Here is a 27309-nt window from a genome sequence, read left to right on the forward strand (position 1 = left end):
GTTAGGACTTAGGGTTCTGCTTATGCTTCTGGTTGCTTTTTCCTTTTGCCACTGGCACTGATGGCGGTGGTGGTTATGTTTGTTTCCTGCTATCGGATCTTGGGCTTATCATTTTGTTTAGGCCCAAATGTTGTTGTTACTAGGGTTTATGGGCCCAAATGGAAAGCGTCTGGCCCATATATTTACTGGGCCTTTATAGCAGTAGTAATGAAGGAATGTAGCAAAACCCTGCCGGGAAATGCGCGATTGCAGGGAAGGGAGTTGGCAACTGCAACTTGTTCTTGTTGTGCAAGGTGAGTCCAATGTTTAATCTCGCATGCCAAGTGTTTGATGATTTGGGTGACAGAAATGTAAGCAGTTAAGCACGTATTCACATTTTCACACTCACCTCCACTTTCTTTTTCGCAATATTACCAGTGCCATGCTTAGGAAGAAAGAAGGACATAGTCTTAATTATGTTGATGGAGAAATCACTTTATATGCTTGAGCTTAGGGTATATACAAAGTGACTCGTGTAGGAAATCATTCTGTTCTCTTTGTGGCAGAAAAGTAACCTCGTCTATGGATGCTATCATCTCCTGAGCTGAACTGGACCTTCAGGGTAAAATTTTTTTAAAAGAATGAAAAAAGAAGACTTGCTTTGTCTTTTACATGTTCTCTGGATATGATTGTGCTAAGCTCTAAGCTCAACATTAGTTTCTTTCTGGGTCACTCTCAGTTAAAAATGAACTACTAGATTCTTATGATGTTTACGTTACTCTTGAACAACAGTATACCTGAATCCTAAACCAGTTAATTTTATTTATTTATTTTACTTGCAAGGGTATGATCAATAGAAGAATATTTGAGTAAATTAAAACATTTAACTGATTCAGTTATGATTTCTGGAATTTTAGTTTCCTGGTTCAAATTGTGTTGTGTGGACTTCTTTGCACTTCATTTGGGAAAGGAAAACAAGAGGAAGAGGAGAGAGGGGGGGGGGTATTTACTCGTCTAAATATGAACTGGCATAGTGATTTCATATGTATGATAACTCACGATGAAATCCTTGCTACCTTTGTTTCTCGCCTTGCAGATACTTTGACTTCTCGGAACATACAAAGAACGTGGAATAAAAACGGTGTAGCCTCCCGTAGCTTACCTAATCTAATTTGGAAATCAGAAATCAAAATTACTTGCAAATGTCTGTGGCTGCTCCAAGTTCCCTTCTGAAGGTGGAGGAGATACAAGGAAGAGGGAGGGGAATGGTTGCATCACAACCTCTTAAAGCCGGCCAAATTGTCCTTAGAGATTCTCCTATCCTGCTCTATTCTGCTTTGCCATTGATCCCGCAGTCTTTATCTTCGTCCTCCTCTACCCTAGCCTCCTCCTTCTGTGATCACTGCTTTAGAACCTTACCATCCTCTTTACAGGGCGATTCTTCATCTTCTGCAGTTTTGTGCCCTTCATGTAGACATTATCGTTTTTGCAGCTCTAATTGTCTCTCAAAGGCATTGAATTCATCTCATTCTTCTTGGGTATGTCAAGCATTGTCTCACTTCCAAGCCAACTCTCCTCTTATTGGACATCCCCTTGAGCTTCAAGTCCAGGCTCAATTTCTCATTGCTTCGTACAATCTTGCCAATATCTCCCCCTCAGACTTTCAAATCTTGCTTTCTCTTCATGGTTCTCCTGATGACGCTACAATTTCTGCAGCTCAATTCCTACACCCTCTTATTTCATCCCTCTGCTCAATTGCTCCCATTGGTCTTCAGAATGTATTTTCTTTGGAACTCACCTCTGCGCTTCTGGCCAAGGACAAGTACAATGCCTTTGGCTTAATGCAGCCTGTTTCTGTTGATGATGGCCAGAGGTCTGTTAGAGCTTATGGTATATACCCCTATGCCTCCTTTTTTAACCACGATTGCCTTCCCAATGCCTGCAGATTTGATTATGTGGATAGTAATCCACCAGATGGCAGTAATAATACTGACATTATTGTTAGGATGATTCATGATGTTCCTCAAGGCAGGGAGATCTGTTTGAGCTATTTCCCTGTCAATGAAAACTATGCTAGCAGGCAGAAGAGATTGATGGAAGACTATGGCTTCACCTGTAATTGTGATCGGTGTAATGTCGAATCAAATTGGTCAGATAATGATGACACTATCGAAGAAGATAATGCAGAGGATGGAGAAGAGGTTATGGATGAGGAGGACCAATATGAAAACATGGCAGCGTCAGATACAGACAATAATAATGATTTCCCACATGCATATTTCTTTTTAAGGTACATGTGTGATAGACCAAATTGCGGGGGAACTTTGGCTCCTCTACCCCCACAAGTTGATAGTACATCTAATGTCATGGAATGTAATGTCTGTGGCAAATTGAAAAGTGATGATGAGCAAGATGAAGCTCCCATGGAGGACTGAGTCACCAGGTTCCTACTGTTGTAAGTATCCTACATTCCATAATTTATTTATTTATTTATTTTAAATTCCCCTTTTGTGATGTGTTCATTGATCTCAGTGCCTCGCATTTTCCAAGTATGTATTATCTTGCTTATAAGTTCTTCGAGTCCTAAAAACCTTCTCTATGGACCTTTTGTCGCATTGGTTATCTCAGTCTTCATATATGAAACCGAGACTCAGCCTGTTCTTTCTGGCAAAACGAGTATTGAGACTGAATCCTTTTTCCTCCACAATTTTTTTGCTATCAACAATTTAGACTGATATACAATTCTTTCTGGTTTGATAAAGCATGTCTTAATAAATTACTGCCAATTTATAACTCTTTAGTCTCACTCAAGTTGTGTCTCTAGTGAAAGATGTTGTAACTTATATATGAGAATGTCAGGCTTAATAACCGTTAACAAATCTAGAATTGGATTTCAAGACTTGTGAAAAATTTGAAACCCTTTTGTTTAAGAGTTGCCTTAGTGAGAGTTTAGTCACTAGTCAGTATTCAGTTCAAATTGAAAGTTTTCATTTCCTTTCCCTTTTTTATTTTTGAAATAAAATGTCTACTTTTCATCAAACCCCCTTTTGGAAGGTAACTTATTCATCACGCCTACCAACCCTTTTCTTGTGTCATTATACTTGGAAATTTGAAAAATATTGCTTGTTGCCCAGTTGAAGCATTCTATTAATTCTTTATTACTATTATTAATCTTCTCACATTCAACATTCCTATTTGAATTTGATATATTCCATTAGTTTCTTCCATCCAATTATACATTCGACATTGTCTTATTTGAGTATGGGATTATTCACTAGATTACGTCATTGTAGGCATTGTTGCATGTGGATTGAGGGACTTCTACAATCTACCTATGCTAGATTTTTGCTCAAGTTACACTCTATAAACGGAGATTAATGCTCACAACTCAGGAACCAATGACAGTTCTTTGGGCTGTTTTTAAGATTGCTTGTTGCTTTATTTTAAATCTGCTTTAAATTTGCCAGAAACATACTACTAGCACCTCTCTTTTTTAAATATGCTTTTTTGATATTTAAAGTCGTTTCCATGGGAAAAATGAAGCCAGATCAAACCCAAAATATAATTCATGCAAGAGAAATCACCTCTTTTTTTTTTAATCTAAAAGTAGGGAATCACATTATTCTCATTAATGCCTACCAACAAGGAAATCCACCAACTCCTGTGGTCTCACATGCATATTGATTGTTGGCTTGAATTAATTTCAATATAGCCGTTCTATGTTAATGTAAAGCATATGAGATTTTTTTTTTCATTTTTTGGTACTAATTGAATTTCTTGTATCTGAATCTTATTGACGAAAATTTGACTAATTTTTGTCCAATAATACATAAAGCATGTAAGATTAAATATAATATTAGTTGGAGACATTAATCAAATATAAATTATTTAATTTTGAAATCACATCTCAGTTAGGTCACTTAACCTGCTATCTCTATCCGTAATAGGCCACGATTTCCTTAGAAAATAAGAAAATTATCTATAAATTATATATAAGGTTTATGCATTTGTTGTTTGAATGTGAATTTTTAAAAATAAGGTTTTCAAAAGCTGATTTCATGGCGTTCTCGTCAAAGCTCTAGATAGAATCCAATTTATCTTTTGAGGGTTCAGTATATGCTATTTTTTTTTGTTAACCACGGTATTTTTTAACTCGACAGACTAAAAAATTAATCTGTCGCGGGTTTGTCGTTAGGTCAATAGGTTGATGGATGCACAAAGCGGAATTTGAATTTCCGACACTTGTTTAAATAGACGAGTTAACTGATCACTTGACCAATCCAAATTAGTTATATGCTAGTTAGTCTTGGTTTTTTCCGTTTCTTGGTTACATACGAAGAGACTAGTCTATTTTAAAAAAAAAAAAGGGAAACAAATTGGTAGAAAGAAATCATTGTTTTGTCGACACCCGAAAGAAAAAAATAGAAATCATTGTTTTGTCCCCCCTTTTTAACCCCTTTGAATGGTAAGCAATTAAATAGTCCGTGCAATCCTTAAGTTTTGATTCAACTCCTTGGATTCTAGTATCATCTAAATCTCCAATTCCCATTCATGCCTCAGCCTAAGTATTAAATTTAATTTTGTTGGCATCATAATTGTTTCCCCCAATTCATCTGATACTCAAGTTGTTATAGTACTCAGAAAATTTGTTGCTGGGAATTTAAATGGAAAATGAACTTTTTTGTGCAAATGGATTCAAATTTCTTTTATCCTTCGCACCGTCTCGGACATTAAAAATTCAAGTACAATTAACTTTATACATAGAAAATTGATAAATGAAAATCGTTAAATAATTTAATAAATTTAACTAAATTATTATATAATAACTCTTTAAGTCTTAACTATTAACTTTATATGAAATTAACTGTACTTAAATTTCTAACTTCTAATTCTAATGTTCATGGACTAAGATGATTTCCTTTTTTTTTCTTTATTTTTTCCTTTTTTTTTTGAAAAATATTGTAGCTTGCTTTTGGCACATTGACAATACTAAATATTAAATATAAAATCTTATATATATTGTCAAAATATCTCATTTTTAGACTACTCTTAAAGTGGTTTGCTGTAGCTTGCTTATTTATACGCATAGATGAAGGTGTAGAAACAAATATAATTGATGATACGTTAGGTAATATATTAGGTGAAAATTCAGTTACAGTTGATTTTACGTGGAGTTGATAGTTGAGAACTATTAGATATAAATTTAGTCAAATTAATCAAATTATTTCATAATTTTCAATTATTAACTTCACGTAAATTCAACTGCACTTGAGTTTTTACCAATATATTATCAGAAAATTGTGACCGGAATTCAATCAAATTTGACACACAGAGATAGAGACTTTGGTTGCCGTTTGATATTTTGTGTAGAACAATCAATATCCACACAAACTACAATGTCTATGACAACCAAAATTCGACATATAATTGAGGCCATTCAAACCCTAGGATCAAAAAGTTGGTCCACAACACCAAACCCATGATTTCTTCCTTCTTCTTCTTCTACTCCCTTTTTTTTTATACATGGGCCCCTCTCCAGCATGCCATCCTGGTGGGTCCCCATTTTGTTATATGTATCACCCACCAAGGCTATTTTCCAAGTGGTGGCAGAAGATATGACTGATACGACCCCCACAATAGACGAAAGATTGTGTAAGAAAAGGGCAAAAAATGAAAAATAAAAGAATGCTAGACATTCAAATTCCAACTCACAATCTTTTATAGTCAAAGTATATGATTTGTATATTTTAAGATATTCATAATTCAATTCAATTATGTCAAATTATATATGATGTTCGCGTAAAAATATTTTGTGTATTATTTAATGATCCAGATACTATAATTAGATTTAGTATATTTAATTCTATAGAAACTCAGTTACAGTTAATTTTATCTGAAGTTAATAGTTAAATTTTTTTAAATAATTTAATAAGTTTGATTAAATTATTATTTAACCGCTCTTAAATGTCATCTTCACATAGACATAGAGTTAACTTTATTTAAATTTTTATCATATTTAAATGTTTTAAAAGAAAAAGAAAAATAAAGGAAGAAAAGAAAAAAGTTGAAAAAAGAGGAACGGCTGGTAACCATAGGTGAGAGGCAGAGGGTCCAGGAAGAAAAACACAAAAAGAAAAAGCTGAAATTTGAATTATGTCCCTATGGGTTTGGGGGCATGTCTTTTAATTTAAGAGCAGAGAAGCAAGCAATGCAACACACAATATGATAACCTTTGCAATTATTTAGTCCCCCACACATAAAATAAAAATGAAATTATTTCAAACCAAAATCCTAAAGTGGACACATTTTGAGAATCCCAAGAAACATATATCCACTTTTTCCTTGTTAGCCTGCGTTGACTGACTCACACATACACATACTTGCATAGTGTTTCTCTTCAATTCTCCCCCATAACATAACCCTTTTTTCCCACATTTTCTTCCACAAACTTGTACATAAATACACCCATTATTTCCCATCATTTTGTTGTGACTACATACACTCACACACACTACAAAACCATGAATGATCTTCATTATTCTTCCCTTCTCCTTGATAGTAGTAGTTTGGATTATCACAACCTTAACCTTGGAGTTATCAACGCGGACAAATTCTCTTTAAGTACTTCTCTTTCTTTCTTTCTTTATTATTATTATTATTTATATTCCTTGGTGTGTAATTGCAATGATTATTGTTGAACATGCAGTGATGCCAGCAATGTATGAATATGGGAGTAGTAGTGAACCATCATTCTCAACTGCTACTCAGGATTCTTCTGCTGATCATCATTTCTCAACAGGGTATCTTCAAGATGCTTTGCTTGAATTCGGGGATCGTTCCAAACGTAGGCGCTTCCTGCCAAATGCTGACAATCATCATGATCAACAATATTCCAACACTAGTAGTAGTGATCTTGAAAAGGTATATTATATTTTATTTTCATCTTAATTATCATCAGTTTCAATAATTATATGATGTCTTCTTATATATTATTATTCTTCTTGTTCCTCAGAGCTTGTGGAACTTGAACCCCACATACTGCATGAACCAGAATATAGAAAGCATTTTTGAACTTTCAGGTACTGCATGCTAAGCTACAATGTTTATTATATTATTGCAAAGAACACAAATAAAAGAGCACTAATAATACTGATATAATTATATACTTTTTTTCTGATTGTTAATTAGATGAGGACATAATAAGCACATTTTGGAGCAGAATAATGAGAGAGGAAGCAAAGATTCTTGTAGAAGAAGAGACAACAACAACAACAACTACTAATACTACCATATTATCAGGCTCTGAAGAAGAATCTCCTAATTCATCCTCATCTTCCAAACTAGAACTTGTTACCAAGAATGATGAAGAAGTGGTGATGAGAAACAAGAAGAAGAAGGAGGAGGAGGAGGAGATGAAGAAGTCAAGAAGTAGTAGAAGAAGAGTGGTGTATCCATTTGCAATGGTGAAGCCAGGAGGAAGAGAAGGAGATGTGACACTGAATGAGATAAACGAGAGGATACTAATGGCGCCAACAAGGCCAGTGAGGCACCCAGTTGGAGACTATGCATGTCGGCCATGCGTGTCTGCGGTTCAAGGTAGCCCAGGCCTTTCAGGGAAAGCTGTGGTGGCCCTTACCAGAATCCACACTCTTGGAAGAAGAGGCACCATCACCATTATCAGAACCAAAGGCTGATACTATAGTTATTAGTACCTTAGCTTCAAATAATTCAATTGTAAATTAAAGTAGTATCCATTTGTATCATATATAATATAATATAATATAATATAATATCATGTGGTTGCTTAGCTTGCATTGTATTTGTATGTGTTAATATATAAAGCTGCTATCCTATGCTGTTGTTTTCTGAGATTGAGGTCCCAACATTATTTAACAATTATTTGAAGATGAGTTAACTGATTTGAGTGTTTGTCTGTGGCTAAAAGAAAGAAAGAAGAAGATCAGAACAGCAACACATGGTAAAGCACATACATAGAAATAGAGTTAGAGGTTTTTTTGCACTCTTGTGTTAAGGACTTTATGTGTTGGACAAGGACACACCAATACTTATGGCACGGCATTGCATTCTTTCTTTCTGCACCACCCACCACTCTTTCTATCTCCTTCAATTAGCTAAAGGAAAAGTACTACCAGAAGTTTATAGAATATTAGAGATATAATTATTAGTATTAGATATAATTATTAGTATTACCTTTTTTCATCAGCTGAAATTTTTGAGATAAGTGGTATCATGACATGGTATTAGAGCGTTAGATCCGAAAGGTTAAGAGTTCGATCTTTGGTGAACCCCAAAGTCAGTTTAAACTTTTGGGAAGATGTTTATTATCTCTAGTACTTAGATAATTATTCTAGATATTTTAAGGATATTCATTTTATAACTTAATAATCCATTATATACATCGTACAATTAATCCATTTTTTTTCTAGCGAGATCCTTAGCTAAATGCTTCACTCATTAATATTCAATAATGTCACATATTAACAAAATATATATTTTAAGAATTTTATAATAAAGCATTGCTTTGTATCTAGGAACAAATTTAATGCATGTGTGGAAGCAAATATATATTCTCTCTCTTTTCTCTTTCTCTTTACTGTTATTGTGATATACAGACAGATCAGACTAGATTAAAGAGAGAAAAGATATATACTCAATTACCAATTTCAAAGGTTTAAATAATTGACTTTTGGTAATTTAATCAATTAAAGGCGACCTATATGTCCCCAAGGTTTCTTAGCTTTCTTATTAAGAATTAATAAAGCAATAACTTTGCAATCAGTAGTTGGATTATTGTCTGCCTAATTATTCCTAACAAACTCCACGTAGTAATGTAAGTTTACTTTCTTCTTTACCTAATTAAATTATTATTAACTTAGATATAATAATAATTAAGTGCTAATAAGTAACAAGACAAATGGGGAGAATAGTCTCTAGCTAGTGATTCTAAGTTTCTAACATCATCAGTAGTGCGCTGCAGAAACTTAATTATATATAATTAATTAATATTATATAATGTATGTAGTTGTTAACACTTAATTAGCACTAAAACGGCCTAAATTCTTCATGCGCTAGCTGTTGTGACATTATGCATCATAGGTCAAACGCAGATCAATATAATAATATTTTAGACACTTTCTAACATCACGGGACCCATATAATTAATAAACTAATTAAATTAAATGCTACTAATTTCAAAACTAAATTTCTTCGCATTGGTCACTTTGATATTCTCTTCTTTTAACAATATCATGAATATAGTGTAAAATGTTTGTGCTGCTGAAAAATTGAATTCATCATTATATTATTAGTGGTATATTATTTGATTTGAAGAAGAGAAGGGAACACTGCTACAGCTGTACGGCAAAAGTGTTTAACATTATCTCGAACCATTGATGTGATGAATGTGAGATGTCTATATGTGCATGCATATGGTTTTGTCTCATACACCACCTTTTTTCTTGTCTCATTATTTAGAAATAAGTCCACTCTTATTACTTTTCAGTTTTCAACTATTTTAAATATTTTCTTTCAATTTGGAGCATTATATTTGTCATCTACCGTTACATGCATTACTATTATTATTCAGTGCTGCGATTATTTATAACACTATCTATACTTCTTAAGCATGTTTAGTTTATTATAAGTTGATGATGATCAACTTTAAACGCTAATTAAGGACATGTAAGATTGGTGCTAGGGTTGCACACGAACTGGATCCTATCGAATATAATCAAAATCTTCATTCAATTCAAATTTAACTCAATAAATAAGATCATATACAATATTTGCAATTCTTTTATATTCGAATTTAATCCAATCCACACATTTGTTGATTGGATATCGGATATATTCACAAAATAAAAAATATTTTATAAAATTTATTTCTAATAAATTTAGAACATAAAAAACAAAAAAATAATTATACAAAATATAAATATAGAATCAGAAAAAAATTTTCATCACTTAAAATTAAATAGATATTTTGTTAGAAATTATTTTAACAAATGATTTTTATAAATAAAATATGCTATTAAATAATTATGTATTATTAATTTATTATACTATATATTAATTTTTTAGGGAGTGGAGTATGTGAGATACTACGTTGGAAGAAAAATAACTTTTTTAAATTTCTAAAAGAGAAAGACTAAACTACTTAACTATATATACTATTTAATTATATATATATACACTACGAATTTGCGGATACATATCTGATATCTGTAATCCAATTTTATTAGAGTGTGAATCAAATTCTGATTCGATAATTCTGTGGATCGGATAATATTTATAATTTATAGATCAAATGCGAATAAATAGATAGATTTGCGGATATTATCCGATCTATTTTCATCCCTAATTAGTGTGGTGGCCGACCTACTTATCATCATCATCATCATCATCATATTTTTGGTGACTTACAAGAAAATAAAAAATAAGAAAGAAAAAATAAACAAGAAACTGCTTAAGAAAGACAGTCGCGTTGAATACTACTCTCAAACTCCTTCCAAGGCAACGGAAGCTCCACTTGGGGAGAAAGGGTCCTCATTACAGTCTTTGTCATGATGTCTGCTACTGTATTTGTATCTCTCAAGATCAACTGAAGATCAGTACGCCATTTCTAAGACATGATATCTCGAATTTTTAACACCAAAGGATCAATAAACCCAGAGCAATCCTGTAAATTATTGAGCATAGTAAAAGCCTCTACACAGTCTGTCTCATATATAATGTCTCTTTATCCTGAGTTCCATGCTAAAAGAAAGCCTCTCCAAATAGCAAACAACTCTCCTTGCAAAATGCTACGACTCTCAATTGTTCCCAAACAGCCTCGTTGCCACCTTCTCTTCCAATCTCTACTAACACAAGCAAAACCAACTCGAGCACCATTGTTAGAATAGCTAGCATCACAATTAATCTTAACATCATATATATATATATATATATATATATATATATATATATATATATGTTGGGTAATTATGATTAAGAAGATGACAAAATTTTAATTGTGTTTTGATTTCAAGGCATGATTAGATCGCTTTTTTTAGAGAGATATTTGTCTTCACACTTAGTTGCTATAAGGTTGATGACAATACTCTCCCAAGATACAATAAAACCTATGAATTTCTTAATTAGCAATAATAAAAAATTTGGTTTTGTTAGGTAGACAATTACTTTTGTAAACAATGTGAATAATGAGCTTTAAAATTGGCCCAATAAAGTAAAAACACATTATACTCTTACGGAAATCACAAGTGGAGAAGGGAGGTTACAGTATGTGTAACTGCATTGTTCACTAAACTCATTGTCTCCCTATACTTTTCCTCAAAAATTCTCAACTCTCTTGAACAAGAAAATCTCTCAATAGTTAAAATACACACTTGATTAGTGTATTTTAAATAGTAGACAAGGGTATATTTATATATATTGCACACAGCAGTTATAAATAAATTGTTGTGACTCTTCTATTGTCATCAATAGATATAGTGTTTCAAACATACACAATTCTTAAAGAGTTATGTCCCTTTTACTAAAGGTATAATGTTTCAAACATATATCATTTTTAAAGGGTTGTGTCCCTTTAGTCAAATGATACTATGTACCGTTATTATAATTGACAATATATGAACGATTGGTAACCGTTTATTAATATTAATAATAATATTAATTAATTAAATTCGTAAATAACTTTTAATCTCTCCTATTTACAGAATTTAAATATCATACAAGTATATAAATAAAGAATGTGTCACTAAGATTAAATATTTTTTTGTATAAAATTTAAAATTCTAACGAAGTAATAGATGTCTAATTGATTAAACATATACTCCATATGTTAGTACCAAAAATTACACACATCACTTATATCCTCCAAGTTCAAAAAGTTTATAATTTTAAGCACTTATATGACTTGTATGTACTCATCTTGGTTTCATGAATATTTACAAGAATAAAATCTCTAAAATTCTCGATTAGAGCGGCACCACTCCTATATTCATATAAGTGGAGATCTTTGATAAATAATATTACCATTCTATTAAAAGTTTTAACTCACCCTCCTATTTATTGTACATAGCACTAAATTCACTATCACAGAAGATTGAAATGGTTGTCGTCTGCTGTCGTTACTGCTTATATCATATAACAAATTGTTTAACCATTTTGCTTTTTTATCTGCGGCTAATAAAGCTACAAACTCAGCCTCCATAGTAAAATCTGTAATATATGTTTGTTTCTTTGAGGCTCAACTTATTGCTCCACCACTTAGAGTGAAAATTCATCCTGAAGTGGATTTGTTATCACTAAAATTTGTAATCCAACTTACGTCAGAATAACCTTCTAAAACTGCGGGATAATCTATCACTATATATAATGTGATCCTAAGTTTATAATTTCTTGAGATAACCCAGAATTCTTGTAATGGCTTTCTAATGTTGATTGCTATATTTTTTTGTAAACTTTGATAATTTACACACAATAAATGCTATACCAGGTCTGGTATAATGCATTGTATACATTAAACTTCCTATAATGTTAGTATATTCTAATTGTGCTATAGGTCTTCCCATATTTTTTTCTAATTTAAAATTAGGATCATAGGGTATATTGAATTCTTTAATTGTAAGATGATCAAATTTTTCAATATTTTTTGATATAATGAGATTGACTTAAAATAAAGCCAACTTCATTCTTATGCACCTTTATACCTAATACTGTATCAACTTCATTCAAATTCTTCATCTTGAATTTAGAAGTTAGATATTCCTTCGTTACATGAATTCCTTCTAAATAATTTGTTCCGATAATTAATATATCATCAATATATAGACGAATGATTACTCCATAATCTTTTTGAATAAATACATTTATCCGCACTATTATGTAAAAATCCATTTCATAACACTACTAAATCAAACTTCTCATGTCATTGTTTAGGCGTTTGTTTTAGGCCATACGAAGACTTCATTAATTTACAAACTTTCTTTTATTTTTCAGATAGCGCATAGCCTTCCAGTTACTACATATAAATTTCTTCATTAAGATCTCTATTTAGAAAAGCTGTTTTAACTTTTAACATCCATTCAATGTATATGAAACTTGTGAATGGATGCTAATGTTATAAGAGTCCTAATAGAAGTCATTTTTGTCACAGGTGCGTAGGTGTCAAAATAGTCTGACCTTGTTGTCTAATTCCCTTAGCATTAACCTTACTTTAAAGGTTTGTAATGAACCATCAATGTTATACTTTCTTCTAAATATTCACTTACATTCTATAAGTTTTAATCCTGGAGGCAAATCAACCAAGACCCAATTATTGTTTGATAATTTTAAGAACTTTCTTTTCTTCTTATTGATTTTTCTTCACCAATGTGATTTATTTTAGAACTTTGAGAGAGATACACATCACGTTTTCGAGTTTCCTCTTCTATATGTATATGCCTTAGTAATTTCTCAATTGTGAAATCCTCGCCAAAATGTAAAAGTTTCTTCCTATAATCATTCTAAGATGATGACAATTTTAAAATAATTGCTCCAACTTATAATGATTCAGAAATTGCCACTTGTAGATCATAAAGTCTACTTACAAGGATTTGTAATTCGTGAATTTGATCCATAAATTCAAAATATTTCATCATAATAAACTTATTTGTTTCTTATCGTTTAGTATTGTACTTTTCTTTCAAAAACTTCCAAATCTTCAATGGTAATTGAATTGACATGTAGAGATCATAGAATTGGTCGGATAAAGTGTTGAGAATATGACCTCGACATGCAAAAGTATATTCTTCATGTTTTTTCTTTAATTGAGTAACATTTTTTTCTTCTAGTGTGGCATTTTCAGCGGCATCCGCAATTAGTGTAGTCTTTGGGTCAATCACATATGCAAGATTGAGAATGAAAAGAAGATACATCATCTTGTCCTTCCAACAATTGAAATTCGTTCTATCAAAGTGATCCAACTTGACAAACTCTTGATTCATGACCTTGAACATGGTGTTTTAATTTGATCTTGAGCCATCTTCAAAATATCTTTGTAAAATTGTTGGGTAATTATGATTAAGAAGATGACAAAATTTTAATTGTGTTTTGGTTTTAAGACACGATTAGATCGTTTTCTTTAGAGAGATATTTGTCTTTACACTTAATTGTTATAGGGTTAATGACAATACTCTCCCATAATATAATGAAACTTAAGAATTTCTTAATCAACAAATAATAAGAAATTATCAACTTTTTTGAATAAAAAAATCTCTCAATAGTTAAAATACACACTTAATTAGTGTATTTTAAATAGTGGACAATAATAAATTATACATAACAATTATAATTTGTCACGTACGCAAATTGTCGTGACTTTTTTATTATTAATAGGTAAAATATTTTAAATATACATAATTCTTAAAGAATGTATCTTTTTAGCCAAAAATATAATATTTTAAATATATACTATTTTTAAAAAATTATATCTCTTTAGTCAAATAGTTCTATATACCGTTATTATAATTGATAATATATGAATGGTTGATAACCATTTATTAATATTAATAATAATATTCATTAACTAAATTTGTGAATACCTTTTAATATAAACAACTAATAATTATGGTATTTTTAAAATTATTTATTATACTAGTGAATAGTAGTGAAACTCCAAATTATAAATGATGTTTATAATTAAAAAAAAGTTTTGGGAACTACCTATAGTATAAGTCAATTAAGTCAATTTTTTTTATTTTTTATGTTAAAATTTAAAAAATTAGAATAATATTTTTTAACTAATTAAATAGTTGCAGTTAGTTGATTCCTAATAAAATTATTATAATTAAAATGATGAAAAGCACTCCTTGTGCATTACGTTGGATTATCACACGCACGTGACAACAGTACAAAATTATATAATTAGGCCTCCTTTCTCAACGGTTAAGTTAATAATATATATGCTTTATATGATTTTGAAAACATATGTAATTAATTAGATAATTTGTTTTAAATTTTGCTATTATTCCAAATAGTAAGATTGGAAAGAATAAAGATGTGATTTTAATTTGTTCTAGTCCCATTCATGATTACTCTACCATGCATCAAATTCACTGGTGGGTGAAAAGTGATGATTCATTATTCTTTTGACACAAGTAGATCGAGAAGACAATTTAATAACCAATTTATATATTTAAGCTACATTTTCTAATATAACAATTTTAATTTTATAGGAAATGAGAAATGAGAAAGAATGCACTAAAGTTCCACGTAGTATGTAGTAAGGGAGAAATATTATATCAATTCGATTGTATTATGATTAATGATTTACTTTGTCCAAAATCAAAGACAAAAGAGTGTTATGTATGTTGCAATATTAATGGTCCAAGTGAGGGGTCGTCTCATCATCTCAATTCATATTAAAGAGACACAATGCAATATGAATAATGAAAGTGGGTTCCATGCTAAAGAAAAAATAATGATTCATGATTGTCTACTCAAGAATAGATAGATTGTAGGGTCGACCAACACATGATTTAAGTTCAAATTGTATCACAATTTTGTAAAGTATGTTTGATTTCATATTCGTTCCTTGTACAACTCGATTATTCAATTATATATTATATGATCTGTGGGTTCATTATAAATAATGCATGGATCGGATGACATTAATTAATTCATTAATGCATGTTAATTAGATCTCATTAAATTGAACAAGCTAAGTCTTTAAATTTTAAAACTTTAATTTAATTGGTTACTACTGAAGGATTTTATTGTAACTCGGCTTTGTTAAATGATTTTTTTATTATTAATTCGTCACTTTTTAGCACACATGACATAATTTTGTTGCCGCAACAACACTATAAGATTTTCTTTGCTGGGGTTCCCACCCTCCTTCAAGAACCAAAAACTTGTATTCTCTAATATTTTAGTCAAATTTCACTTTTGTTTCTGGTATGTCCGTTATAATTTGACGAGCGAGACACTCGAGTTATGAGCTATAATAATTCGACTTATTAATGCATTGTCTGATTATAAATATTTATTCATTATCTTAAACTCCAAATTATAGTATTACGATTCATTTTATAACTGATTAATATCACGATTCATCTCATCATTTATATACACTAATTAAAATGTCTTTTGTAGATATTTTTCTCACCTTAAAGATGGTGTTTGAAGTACTGAAGGTTTTCTGTTAAGGTTTTCTGTTTTTATAAAGTTTTATACTTTTTAGTGAGTTAATAGTCAAAATCGTCTTTGAAAGATACATTGATCTCCATTTTAGTTCCTGAAAGATAAATTTAATCAAAATAGTCCCTCAAAGATATGCGAGTTAATCACGTTCGTCCTTCCGTCATTTCCCTCACTGAATTGGTTAACGTCCGTTGACGTGTGACGTTAACTGCCACCGTGGTAGACACCTACGTATTCTCTGTTATTGCTGATAAGGTAACTATGTTAAAACAGTTCAATTCAGTCCCTTAGTTTTTGAACCCTAATCCTAAATTGGACGATAAATAAGTCGCGTTCAACAATCAGAGGGCCATATGCCTGACTAGACCTTGAAATTGCTGGTTTGCGGCGAGGATGGAGGCAGGAAATGGAGGTTGTGGCGGTGGTGTATCGTTTCCGTTGAACAGCAGTAATGGTTCTAGCGCTTCAATGCGAACCAGGAGGAAAACTCATAAGGAATCGTGTTTCTGTGGGTTGAAGGTTGTGATAAAAAAATTTGGGACAGCAGAGAACCCAGATAGACTATTCCATGCATGTCCAAGGTACCAGATGAGTGTTGTGGAAAAAGCTAAATGTTTTCCATCTTGTTTTGTGTTGTTGGGTATTTTTCAATTTTTTGTTTTTTGTTTTGTTTTTGAATTTGCAGAAGGGTAGTCACTGCAATTACTTTAAGTGGGTCGATGATGATGACTATCAAGGGGTGGCTGAAGGTGGAACAAAGAAAGATTATGGGACTGATTTGCAGGTTGAAAGTGACTATGATGAATGGAGGTTGAAGGTGGCATGGAGATTGGGCAGTTTAGAAGCTGAAGTTAAAGCATTGAAACTGATAATAATTTTCATGTTTGTGGTAGTTGTAATTAATATGATTCTTTGTTATTTGTTATGTAGTTCCAAGTAAACCAAATTCTGTTGATATGTCATGGTATAATGAATTAAATGCCTTGAATGAGAAAAGATGTTTGCATTTTTTTTTAAGATTAAGACCAAAATATCCATCAAATGTTCCAAACTAATTAGAATGACTGTTACAGTAAGATATATTAAGCCATGAACATAATCAGTAGTCAAAATATTCTTAATCATTATGTTGCCATAGAAGGTTAAATGTCACATTGTCTTAAGGATAAACACCACAGCAAAGTCATAAGGTTTTACATGAGGATACAACCCTAAAAAGAAGGCTAGACCATAATAAAAGGGCATAATACAACTTTTAATTACATAGATAACCACAATGTTTATAATGGAACTTCAATTGTCCTGTGCAAAAATAAATAAATAAAGTATCTCCACAAAAAAGTCTAGCAGAATACATTTCTTTCTAATCAAAGTCATTTATCAGTCTTTCTTGGGGGCTTGAAGCCTGGAGTAAGCACGAAGGTTATAAAGTTGGCCAGCTTTTTAGTAGTGGCTAAACTAGTCCCCTTGATTGTCTCAACAAAAATAGCCACTAGTGCAACTATAGTAGGTTTAGGAGAGGACCTCAATCTGGCATTCCCTTTAATGACATGTAATTTAGGTGGTCTATCTACCTATGACTTGTTCCTACATAATTTAATACCAGATGTATTTGTTAAATTATAAAAGAAAGCACATATGTTTTATAGTTGAGTAGTGATTATACAACCTGTTGTATATTTTGGGTTGGTGGAATGCTTTCAGATTGGCTAATGCTAATCACTGTTGGAGGATGTCTTGGTGATGGAAGTGCAGGCAATGGTGCTACTTCTCCTAGAGCTGGATCATGTTCATCTGGGACACAGTTTACTTCAGGCTCAGCCCCATTTGCACTAAGGGCAACAACAGCTAGTTGCAGCTGCATCTGCTTGGCATGCTCTTCAGCTTCCATAGCTTTCTTCGATGCACAGTTTCTCTTGTTGTGTCCTATCTCACCACAATACATGCATATGATAGGGTTATACTTCCTCTTCATCTTTGTCTTTGACCCAGTTGGTTGCTCGTCTTTGTCCCTTCTCCTTTTCTTTGTTGGTCATCCAGGCTTGGGCTTAATGGGGGTGGGACTGGAGCTGAGTGTGGAGTTTTTTTCCATAGATCCTGTCTTTTCACTGGATTGACATTGAAACAATAAGTCCTCCTGTACGCTTCCATTTTGAACTAGTCATGACAATACTCTTCAACCCTTTTGTCATTCTTATCCTGTATCGCTGATATTACATGCATACACGGCATCTCTTACAAAGACAATTAAAAGATTAATTAAAAATCGTGCTTGAATGTAGATGACGCATAAGTAAGTGTTGAACTTGTTACTTGTGAGTTGCCAAAAGCGACAGCTGCATGTGTGCTTTCCCAGGTCAACCACCATATTGGTTGGCCAGCCATGAACTTCATAGAGTTCTTCTTTTTAATCGTCGGACCATTGAAGAGCCCAGTGGCTAGACAACATTGTCATTGCTTCAAGTCTACTCTGCTGCACAGGGGCGAGAATTCTTTGGTAGTTATGTAACTTCTTTCTGTTGTCAATCATACTCTTCATGATGATTATTCTAACTTCCTCAGCTAAGGTCAGGATGGGCTTGCTCCTTTCGTACTTGATTTTCGCATTGAACGACTCACAAGTATTATTGCATATGTTATCCACTTTTGGAGCTTCACTGAAATGCGCCTTTGACCATGCATCTTTCGGCCATTTGTCGAGATATTTCCAAGCTCTTTGATTGATCACCTTAACTCTGTTTATGTTTCTGTTGAATTCATTTGTTGTCCTTAATCGAGCACATTCCCATACCAAGTCTTTTAGCTCAGTGCTTGCCCACTATTTTGAAAAATTGCACCACAAATGTCACACGCAGAATTGATAGTGTACCTTGGGAAACACTTCCTAAACAGCAGGTATTAAACCTTGCAACCGAATAAACATATGAAAAAATGTTAAATCAAAATAGTCCCTCAAATATTTTCATTAAATCAGATTGGTCCTTCAAAGATATTCATTAAATCAAATTAGTCCTAACACTTTGTTATTGTGAGTCAATAACATCCTCACCTTCTGCATGTCTGAGATGAAGCACCATTTGTTCTCTCTGTAGTCTCCTAGATCGTTGTGTAGTAACTCAAGGAACCACTTCTAGTTGTCTTTATTTTCGACGCTAACAATTGCATATGCAATCACAAAGATGTGATTGTTAGCATTCTGTCCACACGCTATCAAAATTTGACCCCCATGTAATGTCTTTAAAACGCTCTATCAAGCCCAATTAAAGGTCTACAACCTACCTTAAACTCCCTCTTGCAAGCATCAAGGCAAACATAGAAACGATCAAATAGGGAAGGACTATCAAGCATGGGGATAACACCTACTTGTATTGTGGATCCAAGGTTGCTATTCAGCAACTCATTGGCATAGTCCTACACCAACCCATATTGAGCTATCTCATCACCCTCCACAACTTTTCTAGCAGCTTTCAGAGCTCTTGTAATGCATGTGCTATTCAAATACACATTGCACTTTCTGAGAAACCAGTCATAGACCTCTCGATGCTTCATCGTAGGATGTTTTCTAAGCTTAGGTACTAATTTACTAAGTGTTCAAGTTTGGGTTGCAGCTCTGTTTTTCCTCCTTCTTGAACAAGTGTGAGTATCAACTAGAGTCTTAATTTGCCAAGATCCGTCTTGTTTTTTACATGCACATATACTACCTATGGACAATCTTTTATCTTACAAACAGTTCTAACTCTAACCTTGTTATTCTTTGTAAATAAAATATTTCTACCCCACTGGATTGTATAATCCCTTATTGCTTGCATAAATTCAGATTTTGACTTAAATATCATAATCACCTCAAATTTCAACAGTCCAAACTTTGTTTTTTCATTGAACTGAGGATATACAGCTGGTGATTCCTCATCAGACTCCAATACTTTATCAAAATTCTCTGAATGCCATGAGTCAGCATCCGAGGCACCATCACTGCCACCTAAATCTGCCGATAAAAAATTTAACACATAAGCTATCCTAACATTTGCCAAATATACCAATACACAAGTAACCCTAAGAAAATTAACATACCAGACTCAGAGCTTTATTCTTCTTCAGAACCCTTATAGCTAGAGTCATCAGTGTCTATTTCTTTATCACCTAATCTGGCCTTAAGAGGCTTGTGCTTCTCTCTGACATCAGACTTGCTGTTCCTTTTTGCACTTTTTTTCTGTTACTAGAGTCACTATTACTGCTATACAGATTGTCTCCTAGAACTTTAGGAGACCTGTACATTTCATCTTCAGCACTCTCATAAGAGTCATGAGAGTCACTGTCATCTTCCTAAATGGGAGCTTCTTTCACTTGTCTTTCAGATCTTGTGACTCTATAACTACTGCTACTTTCTTTACTCTTATTTTCTTGTGAGTTCTTGACTATTTGTGATTATGCATTAGATAATTGAGGTGGGACTGTATTGGCCTGATGGGTGGTCTTCTTGGCCTGAGGGTCAGGTTTCATGGGCTGAGATGTTGTCTTCTTGGGTTGAGATGTTGTCTTCTGGGCTTATGAAATGGGTTATTGGGCTGAGAAATGGGTTTCATAGTTGGTTTGTTGGGCTCAAATTTGGGCTTCATTATTGGTTTGTTGGGCTGTGAGGTTCGTCTATTGGGCTAAGAGGTTTGCTTCTTGGACTGAGGAACCATTGTTATGGGCATCTTGGCAGGTTGAGAACTACACTTCTTAGCTTGAGAAGATTTCTTCTGTTTAAAGCTTTCTGGTTTCACATTCACTATATCCGCCTTCATGTTGTCTACTATAACAGGCTGTGAAATACAATGCTCAAGGTAGATATTGATTACATGTTGGTTTTTCCTACAATCCTTACACATTACAAGCAAGTCTGCATCTGTGATTAACCTTCTCAACCCGGATGAAAGGAGAACTCCAGGATATTTCCACCAACAGTTTCCAACTTCAATGTAACCTAACTCCTGATAGTAACCCCTTACAAAGAACACATCAAGCGTGTCTCCTTCAACACCCATCAACACCTCTGTATTATCCAGTTCATATATCATATCTCCTTCCACATTCTTTTTAAACAATCCACCATGGTAAAAAACAAAAGTTATCGGATGACCTTCCATCTACAATAACAAAAACGAAAATACTCTTAGCCCACAAATTGTCATTAGCTATTTTCAATTATAAGAAAACAAACCCTAATCCCAAAATGAACATCAACAACGAAAAAGAACCATCATTAAAATAAAATACCCATAACTAAAAATTATCACAACAGCTTAGAGTTGCTTTACTTTTATTTTATTAGCATTGGGCTTAATCTTGGTTTCACTTTGCATTTAACTGCCTTGTGATCTCTTTATTTTAATTTTTTTTTTGTCAAGTGAATTAGATAATTTTTAATTCTAAGTATTACATTCATATTTTACACACCCACACAACACACTCACATACTATATAAGTACTATAAATTCTTAAATAACATTTAACCCCATCTGAGATTTGAACTCGAATGCAACTTATAAGAGGCATATAAGTATGTCGTGTGTTAGGCTTCCGCTGCCCTTATTTCAATTGTTTGAGCTGCAATAATATTCATTTGGGCTTGCATATCTAGTCCACATAATAAAAAATTCACTCGATTCATTAATTCAATTAACATGTTTATCAATTATCATCGTCAAAATGTTATTTATTTTCTTAACTCAACAGATGTTAACCATTTATTAAAACCTGCATAGTCATAATGCTATTTTCCTTTCTACTAGCTACTTAATCAACACGAACCGTTTGTCATCGAGAAAAACAATTATACATGAAGGCACGGGTAAAAAACATAATATAATAATAATAATAATAATAATAATAATAATAATAATAATAATAATAATAATAATCTGGTAATTAAGTCTTGTTACTAATTATATTAATTAGTCTTTGGTTGGAAGATACAGTATAAATTTAAACATATATGTCGGTAGAGTAGAGTAATGAAGAAAGGAGGTGCAAGCTAAGAGATCGAAGAGGATATGAAATATATGTGAGGGAACTGACACGACATATATGGATCATTTTTTCCATCGTTATAGTTTTTTAAAAATTATTTATATACTAAAATCACCTATTAAAATTAATTATTATATATTTTTATGTAGATATATATAATTTAATTTATTTTTAATATGTATTTTATATTTTATTATGTATCTTATACTAATGACTTAATTTTAGTATACATCTAACAGAGTTAATAATTTTTAGTTGTTCCTTCATAAAATAATATTCAAAATAATGAACATAATTGTTATTTAATTAGTACATATATATAATCTGGCAGTGATCATATTAATCAGATATTGAATTGCAGTTATCATGTGATCACAAATTTGTTAGTATCTAAAATGACTTTTAATTAATTTCTTCAATTAACATGAAAATAATTTTTTTTTTATTTTTTATATAAACATAAAAGTGTAAAACACTTGTATGTAAAGAACTTAATTTCATTATATATGCTATATATGTTGTAACATTCTAACAAGTAATCTACTCCCATAAACGATGCGCAGAGTGAGTGATATTTGATAAACTGAAATTAGAGCAAAAGAATTGGTTGTTGTGGTCGTAGTGTCATTGTCAAATCTTTGCGTGCTTGTTGCGTAGCTTTTCTTCGTTACTGTGATTGATTAGTGTTTACATCTCAGCACATGGATCATGGAAGCTGCTTCTTATTTCTTTTCTTTTCTTTTATGTTACGTTGAGCACTCTCTGCTATGGTTGGTAAATGGTAAGATTGAAAAACATAAAAAAGACATAACTGTGAAGAAAAATCCAAAATATACGTGACAATATCTTAAGCTTTTGCTTTTTCAGATCCTTTCCGGTGGAAATTAGATTCGCACTTTTATTTTAATAATAATAATAATTCTCAATATTGTAAAAATGTTTCAATGACTACATAAATTAAACATCACCTTGACGTCAGAAGGCCACTATTTTTTTTTCCTTGTTGCCATGCTTTATCAACAATTTGCTCTTCAAGTCAAAGGTTCGGGCTGGGCCCATTGTGTACTGTTTTAATGTTGTTGCCGATCCTGAATCCAAAGATTAGTTTAGAGTAAAACCTGAGCAACTTCCAGTCCAAAAAAAAAAAAAAAACGGAACTAAAGACCTGAACAACTTCCAATCCTGGCTTCAAACCAAAATGCTTCAACTTAATTGGCAAGATCATCACAGACAAAGAGCTCAAGACAGCATACAAAAGTTGGGTTGGAAGCTTTCAATTGATGGGGATTTTACAGTTAACACAACATATAAAAGTCTCTCAAATTAGCTAGAAAAGATTAAAACTATATTTGGACAGAGCTATAGAGTTGGAAGAGATCTCAGCGAGCAAAAATATTCGTTTGGAGAGTTATGCATAATAGAGTCATGACAAATCATAGAAAGATAAAATTATTTGGAGAAAATGAGGAATGTTAATTATGTAAGAGGGGTCAAAAAGATCTGATGCACGCTTTAAGGGATTGTCCTAAAGTTTCTACCATATGGATAAAACTTATTAAAACACCAGAAACTTCAAGATTTTTCCATCTCAATTGAAAAGCTGGATTGAAGTCAATTTTAGAAAATAGATAGGTAATAATCAGAATTTTGAGTGGAGGGACATCTTCATTCTAACTACCTGAGGACTATGATATTGGCGCAATAGAGAAATTCACGAACAAAACTATAAGAGATCACCCAACCTACAAACAAAAATCATCAAACAAGCGACTGAAATTAAAGAAGCTATGGAGAGGTCTTACCAGGTTGGCCGCCAAGGAAGGAGAATAGAGAAGCGTGTCAATTGGAAGCCGCCTCCAGAGGGATGGGTGAAGTTGAACTCAAACGGGGCTGCACAGATGAACCCAGGCAGAAGTGGATGTGGCGGTCTTCTAAGGAATAATGAAGGATGGTGGATCGCTGGTTTTTTGCATCGAACTGGAGAAGCGACGACGTTCACAGCAGAATTATGGGGAGTGGTTAAGGGATTAGAGCTTGCATGGACGATGGGCTTCAGAAAAGTGGTAGTGGAAGTAGATGCTGCAGCGGTGGTTTAGAGACTCAACGGAGGAAAGAAATTGGCCTCCCATCCAAATCCTGTAATTAGCAAAGTGAATGAGTGAAAAAGAAAGGATTGGAGTTTACGTTTTGTACAAATTTATAGAGAATGCAATAGATGTACTGATTGCCTAGCAAAAAAGAGTTTAAGTTTAGATGATGATTTTGTGTTTTGGGATTTACCTCCTTTAGATTTAGTTAGTATCCTAAGTGATGATGAAACAGGGGCTACTTTACCCCGTTTAGTTTGTATTTAGGTCTTTGTTTCTTGGGTTTTCATAACCCCGTTTCAATACCAAAAAAAAAAAGAGCTCAAGTTCAAAACCATAAAAAATTCAATATTGGGCATGTGGGGTAATTCCAGAGATGTCTCTATCTCAGAAGTGGGAAGGAATAAAATTCTGATTAACTTCAAGGACAGCAGAACGGGAAAGAGATTTCTCAACAATGATATGTGAAATACAATAGAGGGAATCTGCTAAACCTACAACAATGGCTCTATGGAGAATTCATCTTGGATGTGAGCCATGATCACATGGAGTTCTGGGTGCAAGTCCATGGTATCCCTATTGAACACCTAAAGGCTGAAACGGCAAAGACCATCGAAGAGTTGATCGGAATGGTAGGAGAAGTGAAAAATCCAACAAAAGATGGAACTTTAAAAAGAAATTTTCTAAACTTCAGAGTTGCCATCAACATTACCCAACCTATTCAAACCGGATTCTGGTTTAACAAGGGCAACAAACCTAAAATGGATGAGTTTCAAATATGAAAGGTTACAAGATTGCTTCTGTTTTAAGTGCGAAATTGTTGGCTTTAAAAAGAAAATTTGCAGCAAGCCTCAAGCCATGGCATACTGGGATCCATCAAAGCCTATATACACTAGTGAGTTAGGAACAAAGTGATTAGAGTGGTTCAATGACTGGTCTGATTTTCAGAGCCTTGATTTTTGGTTCCTCTTTGTACTTTTGCTTCTATTTTTTTAATATTTTCCTACAATAATCATGAAACTAAGGAAATCAAAGTACTAATAAAATAACCTTGAAAATCATATAATTATTCAGCAAAAGTCATAACTTTTCTATAAAAAATGTCAATGAAAAGTGCTTAAGATGCTCATGCATTACAACACCAAACTTAAGCTCTTGCTTGTTTTCAAGCAAGCAAAGAATCATGACTTAGCCATCAAATTTTTCAACCTTAAAATACAAGGATAAATGGTTGCAATTCATATGAGTTTGGTTAGCCGTTTCACTTATGCACAATTCAACACAATTGGTTATAATCTTTCAAGACCTCTATCCGGATTAGATTATAGAATCCTTCCTTGAATCATCACCTTGAAGCAAACTTATTTACTTTTGTTCCACAATTTATTTTCATTGGGTGCTTTGCACCTTGAGCCTAGTTGTGACTCTAAATGTTTTGTCTTAAGTTTTGTCCGACACAGAAATACCACAAGCACTTAATTGAGGAGCTCTTTGAGCTTACCATGTTCTTTTAACATTCTCCGTCATTGGTACTCGGAGCCTTTGGCCTTCTCTTCTTTTTTGGGGGGGGGGTGCTTTGCACCTTGAGCCTAGTCGTGACTCTAAATACTTTGTTTTCAAACTTATGCTTGATACATAAGCACTACAAGTACTTGACTCGGATCCTTAGTCAATGGTACTCAGAGCCTTTGGATTTATTTTTAACCCCTTTCTTTTTTTTACATGTTACTCCTTCAAAATTTTGTCAAGTATAAAGATCGATCCCATAATAGTCCTTTAGACTAAGGTCTTAAGCAATTTGTCTCAACTTGTGTTGAACATTCTTAGTTAGTTTGGCCTTCCAAACTCACATTATCATGTTCTTTATGATCAATCCCTTTTTCTTTTTGTTCTTTCTTGGCACATGATCATTGCCTACATTTAAGAGCAATAATTATAATTGTAGGTTGTGATGGACAAGTAATGATATGCACTTGACTAACAAGACTCATAAATGCGTTATATAGGATAGAACAGGATAACATATGTATATAATTAAAAAGAAAGGAAGCAATTAGAATTCAACAACCTTAGTTCTCATTGCGCTCATTTTCATCATCTTTCTCTCATCATCCTTTTAGGCTATGTAGAGCATAGCCTCCAACACTAAACTTAGAATGGTTGCTTGTCCTCAAGCAATAAAGAAAAATAATGGTGATGGAAATAGGAATAATCATGATTGTCTAGTGGATATAAGGAAGCAAGGCGGAACTAACGTTAGGTTGCCTCTCAACAAGTGCTTCTTTAGCGTCACTAACTTGATGGTTGATTCTTGCTTTTTCTTCCTTTTCTTCCAGTTAGTTAAGAGAAATGACTTCAGTGGACATGAGGAGAAAAATGATACCCACAAAAAAAAACCTGCATACAACTCTCTAATTCACTAGGACTAAGAAAAGCATATTCAAGTGTTGGGGGAGAAGACTTCAATTCAAATGTGGGTAGTGCATTTAGATTTTTCTTATCAGAAGTTTGCATGTATATATTTGAAGGGACTTGTATGGTTTTTCGCTTAATTATTGGAACGTGCAAGCATGGAGTGTGCATGTCTTCCTCCTTTATTTGTGCATCTTCCTCTCCTTCTATGTGTGAGGGTGGAGAGTTCTCTAATTCACTGGAGTATGAACTCCTTTACTTGATTTTCTCACATTCTTTCGTAGGATCTTTTATTGCTTCTCTTGGAAAAGAAGTTGTGTGTTCCTTGGTCACCTCTTGTAGCCTCTGAGGATATGGAATCTTAGACTTGTATTCCTCCACTACTTCGGTCTTCATTGGAATTTCACTTAGTACAGACGTCTCTTAATTTTGCTTTTGCACTTCTAGCTTCTCTTTTGTAGCCTCAGTTTGATTTTCATTATTCTTGCTCACTACTCTTCTACTCTTTCAGTTGATAGTATTGTGTTCTTCCTGTAAGAATTGAAATTAATTCATTATTTAATTAAAATAAAATAAAAATATAATTTAATTGACCAGAATAGATTAAAAATAATAA

General features: G+C 32.9%; 2 protein-coding genes and 1 long non-coding RNA gene across 5 annotated transcripts; 2 read left to right on the plus strand and 1 right to left on the minus strand.

Moving 5' to 3' along the window:
* Nucleotides 1-155: 155 nt before the first annotated feature.
* On the plus strand, nucleotides 156-3517 carry LOC112792463 (histone-lysine N-methyltransferase ASHR2). 3 transcript variants are annotated; one of them, XM_025835716.3, is made up of 4 exons: nucleotides 210-293; nucleotides 546-601; nucleotides 1076-2434; nucleotides 3273-3517. In XM_025835716.3, exon 3 carries the CDS (start codon nucleotides 1182-1184, stop codon nucleotides 2412-2414), a length of 1233 nt encoding a protein of 410 aa, XP_025691501.1. In that variant the 5' UTR covers nucleotides 210-293; nucleotides 546-601; nucleotides 1076-1181; the 3' UTR covers nucleotides 2415-2434; nucleotides 3273-3517. The 3 variants fall into 3 exon arrangements, with proteins under 3 accessions (XP_025691500.1, XP_025691501.1, XP_025691499.1); XM_025835714.3 differs by having other exon boundaries at nucleotides 232-293; nucleotides 418-601; XM_025835715.2 differs by lacking the exon at nucleotides 546-601 and having other exon boundaries at nucleotides 156-293.
* A 2672-nt stretch (nucleotides 3518-6189) lies between these two features.
* LOC112792465 (uncharacterized) lies at nucleotides 6190-7848 on the plus strand. Its single transcript, XM_025835718.3, has 4 exons — nucleotides 6190-6600; nucleotides 6686-6900; nucleotides 6992-7058; nucleotides 7168-7848. Exons 1-4 carry the CDS (start codon nucleotides 6501-6503, stop codon nucleotides 7671-7673), a joined length of 888 nt encoding a protein of 295 aa, XP_025691503.1. The 5' UTR covers nucleotides 6190-6500; the 3' UTR covers nucleotides 7674-7848.
* Nucleotides 7849-23072: 15224 nt separating this feature from the next.
* LOC140178222 (uncharacterized) lies at nucleotides 23073-24680 on the minus strand. Its single transcript, XR_011870487.1, has 3 exons — nucleotides 24475-24680; nucleotides 23997-24330; nucleotides 23073-23282 (listed from the first exon to the last, which is right to left on the minus strand). It is a non-coding gene; the product is annotated as an uncharacterized lncRNA (long non-coding RNA).
* Nucleotides 24681-27309: the final 2629 nt, after the last annotated feature.

Source organism: Arachis hypogaea, chromosome 13 (genome assembly GCF_003086295.3).
Source record: "Arachis hypogaea cultivar Tifrunner chromosome 13, arahy.Tifrunner.gnm2.J5K5, whole genome shotgun sequence".
Taxonomy (NCBI): domain Eukaryota; kingdom Viridiplantae; phylum Streptophyta; class Magnoliopsida; order Fabales; family Fabaceae; genus Arachis; species Arachis hypogaea.

Coding starts and splice junctions, on each gene's coding strand:
- LOC112792463 (XM_025835715.2), top strand. CDS start 1,182: ATGTCTGTGGCTGCTCCAAGTTCCCTTCTGAAGGTGGAGGAGATACAA.
- LOC112792465 (XM_025835718.3), top strand. CDS start 6,501: ATGAATGATCTTCATTATTCTTCCCTTCTCCTTGATAGTAGTAGTTTG. Junction 6,601..6,685: donor CGCGGACAAATTCTCTTTAA/GTACTTCTCTTT, acceptor TTGAACATGCAG/TGATGCCAGCAATGTATGAA. Junction 6,901..6,991: donor GTAGTAGTGATCTTGAAAAG/GTATATTATATT, acceptor CTTGTTCCTCAG/AGCTTGTGGAACTTGAACCC.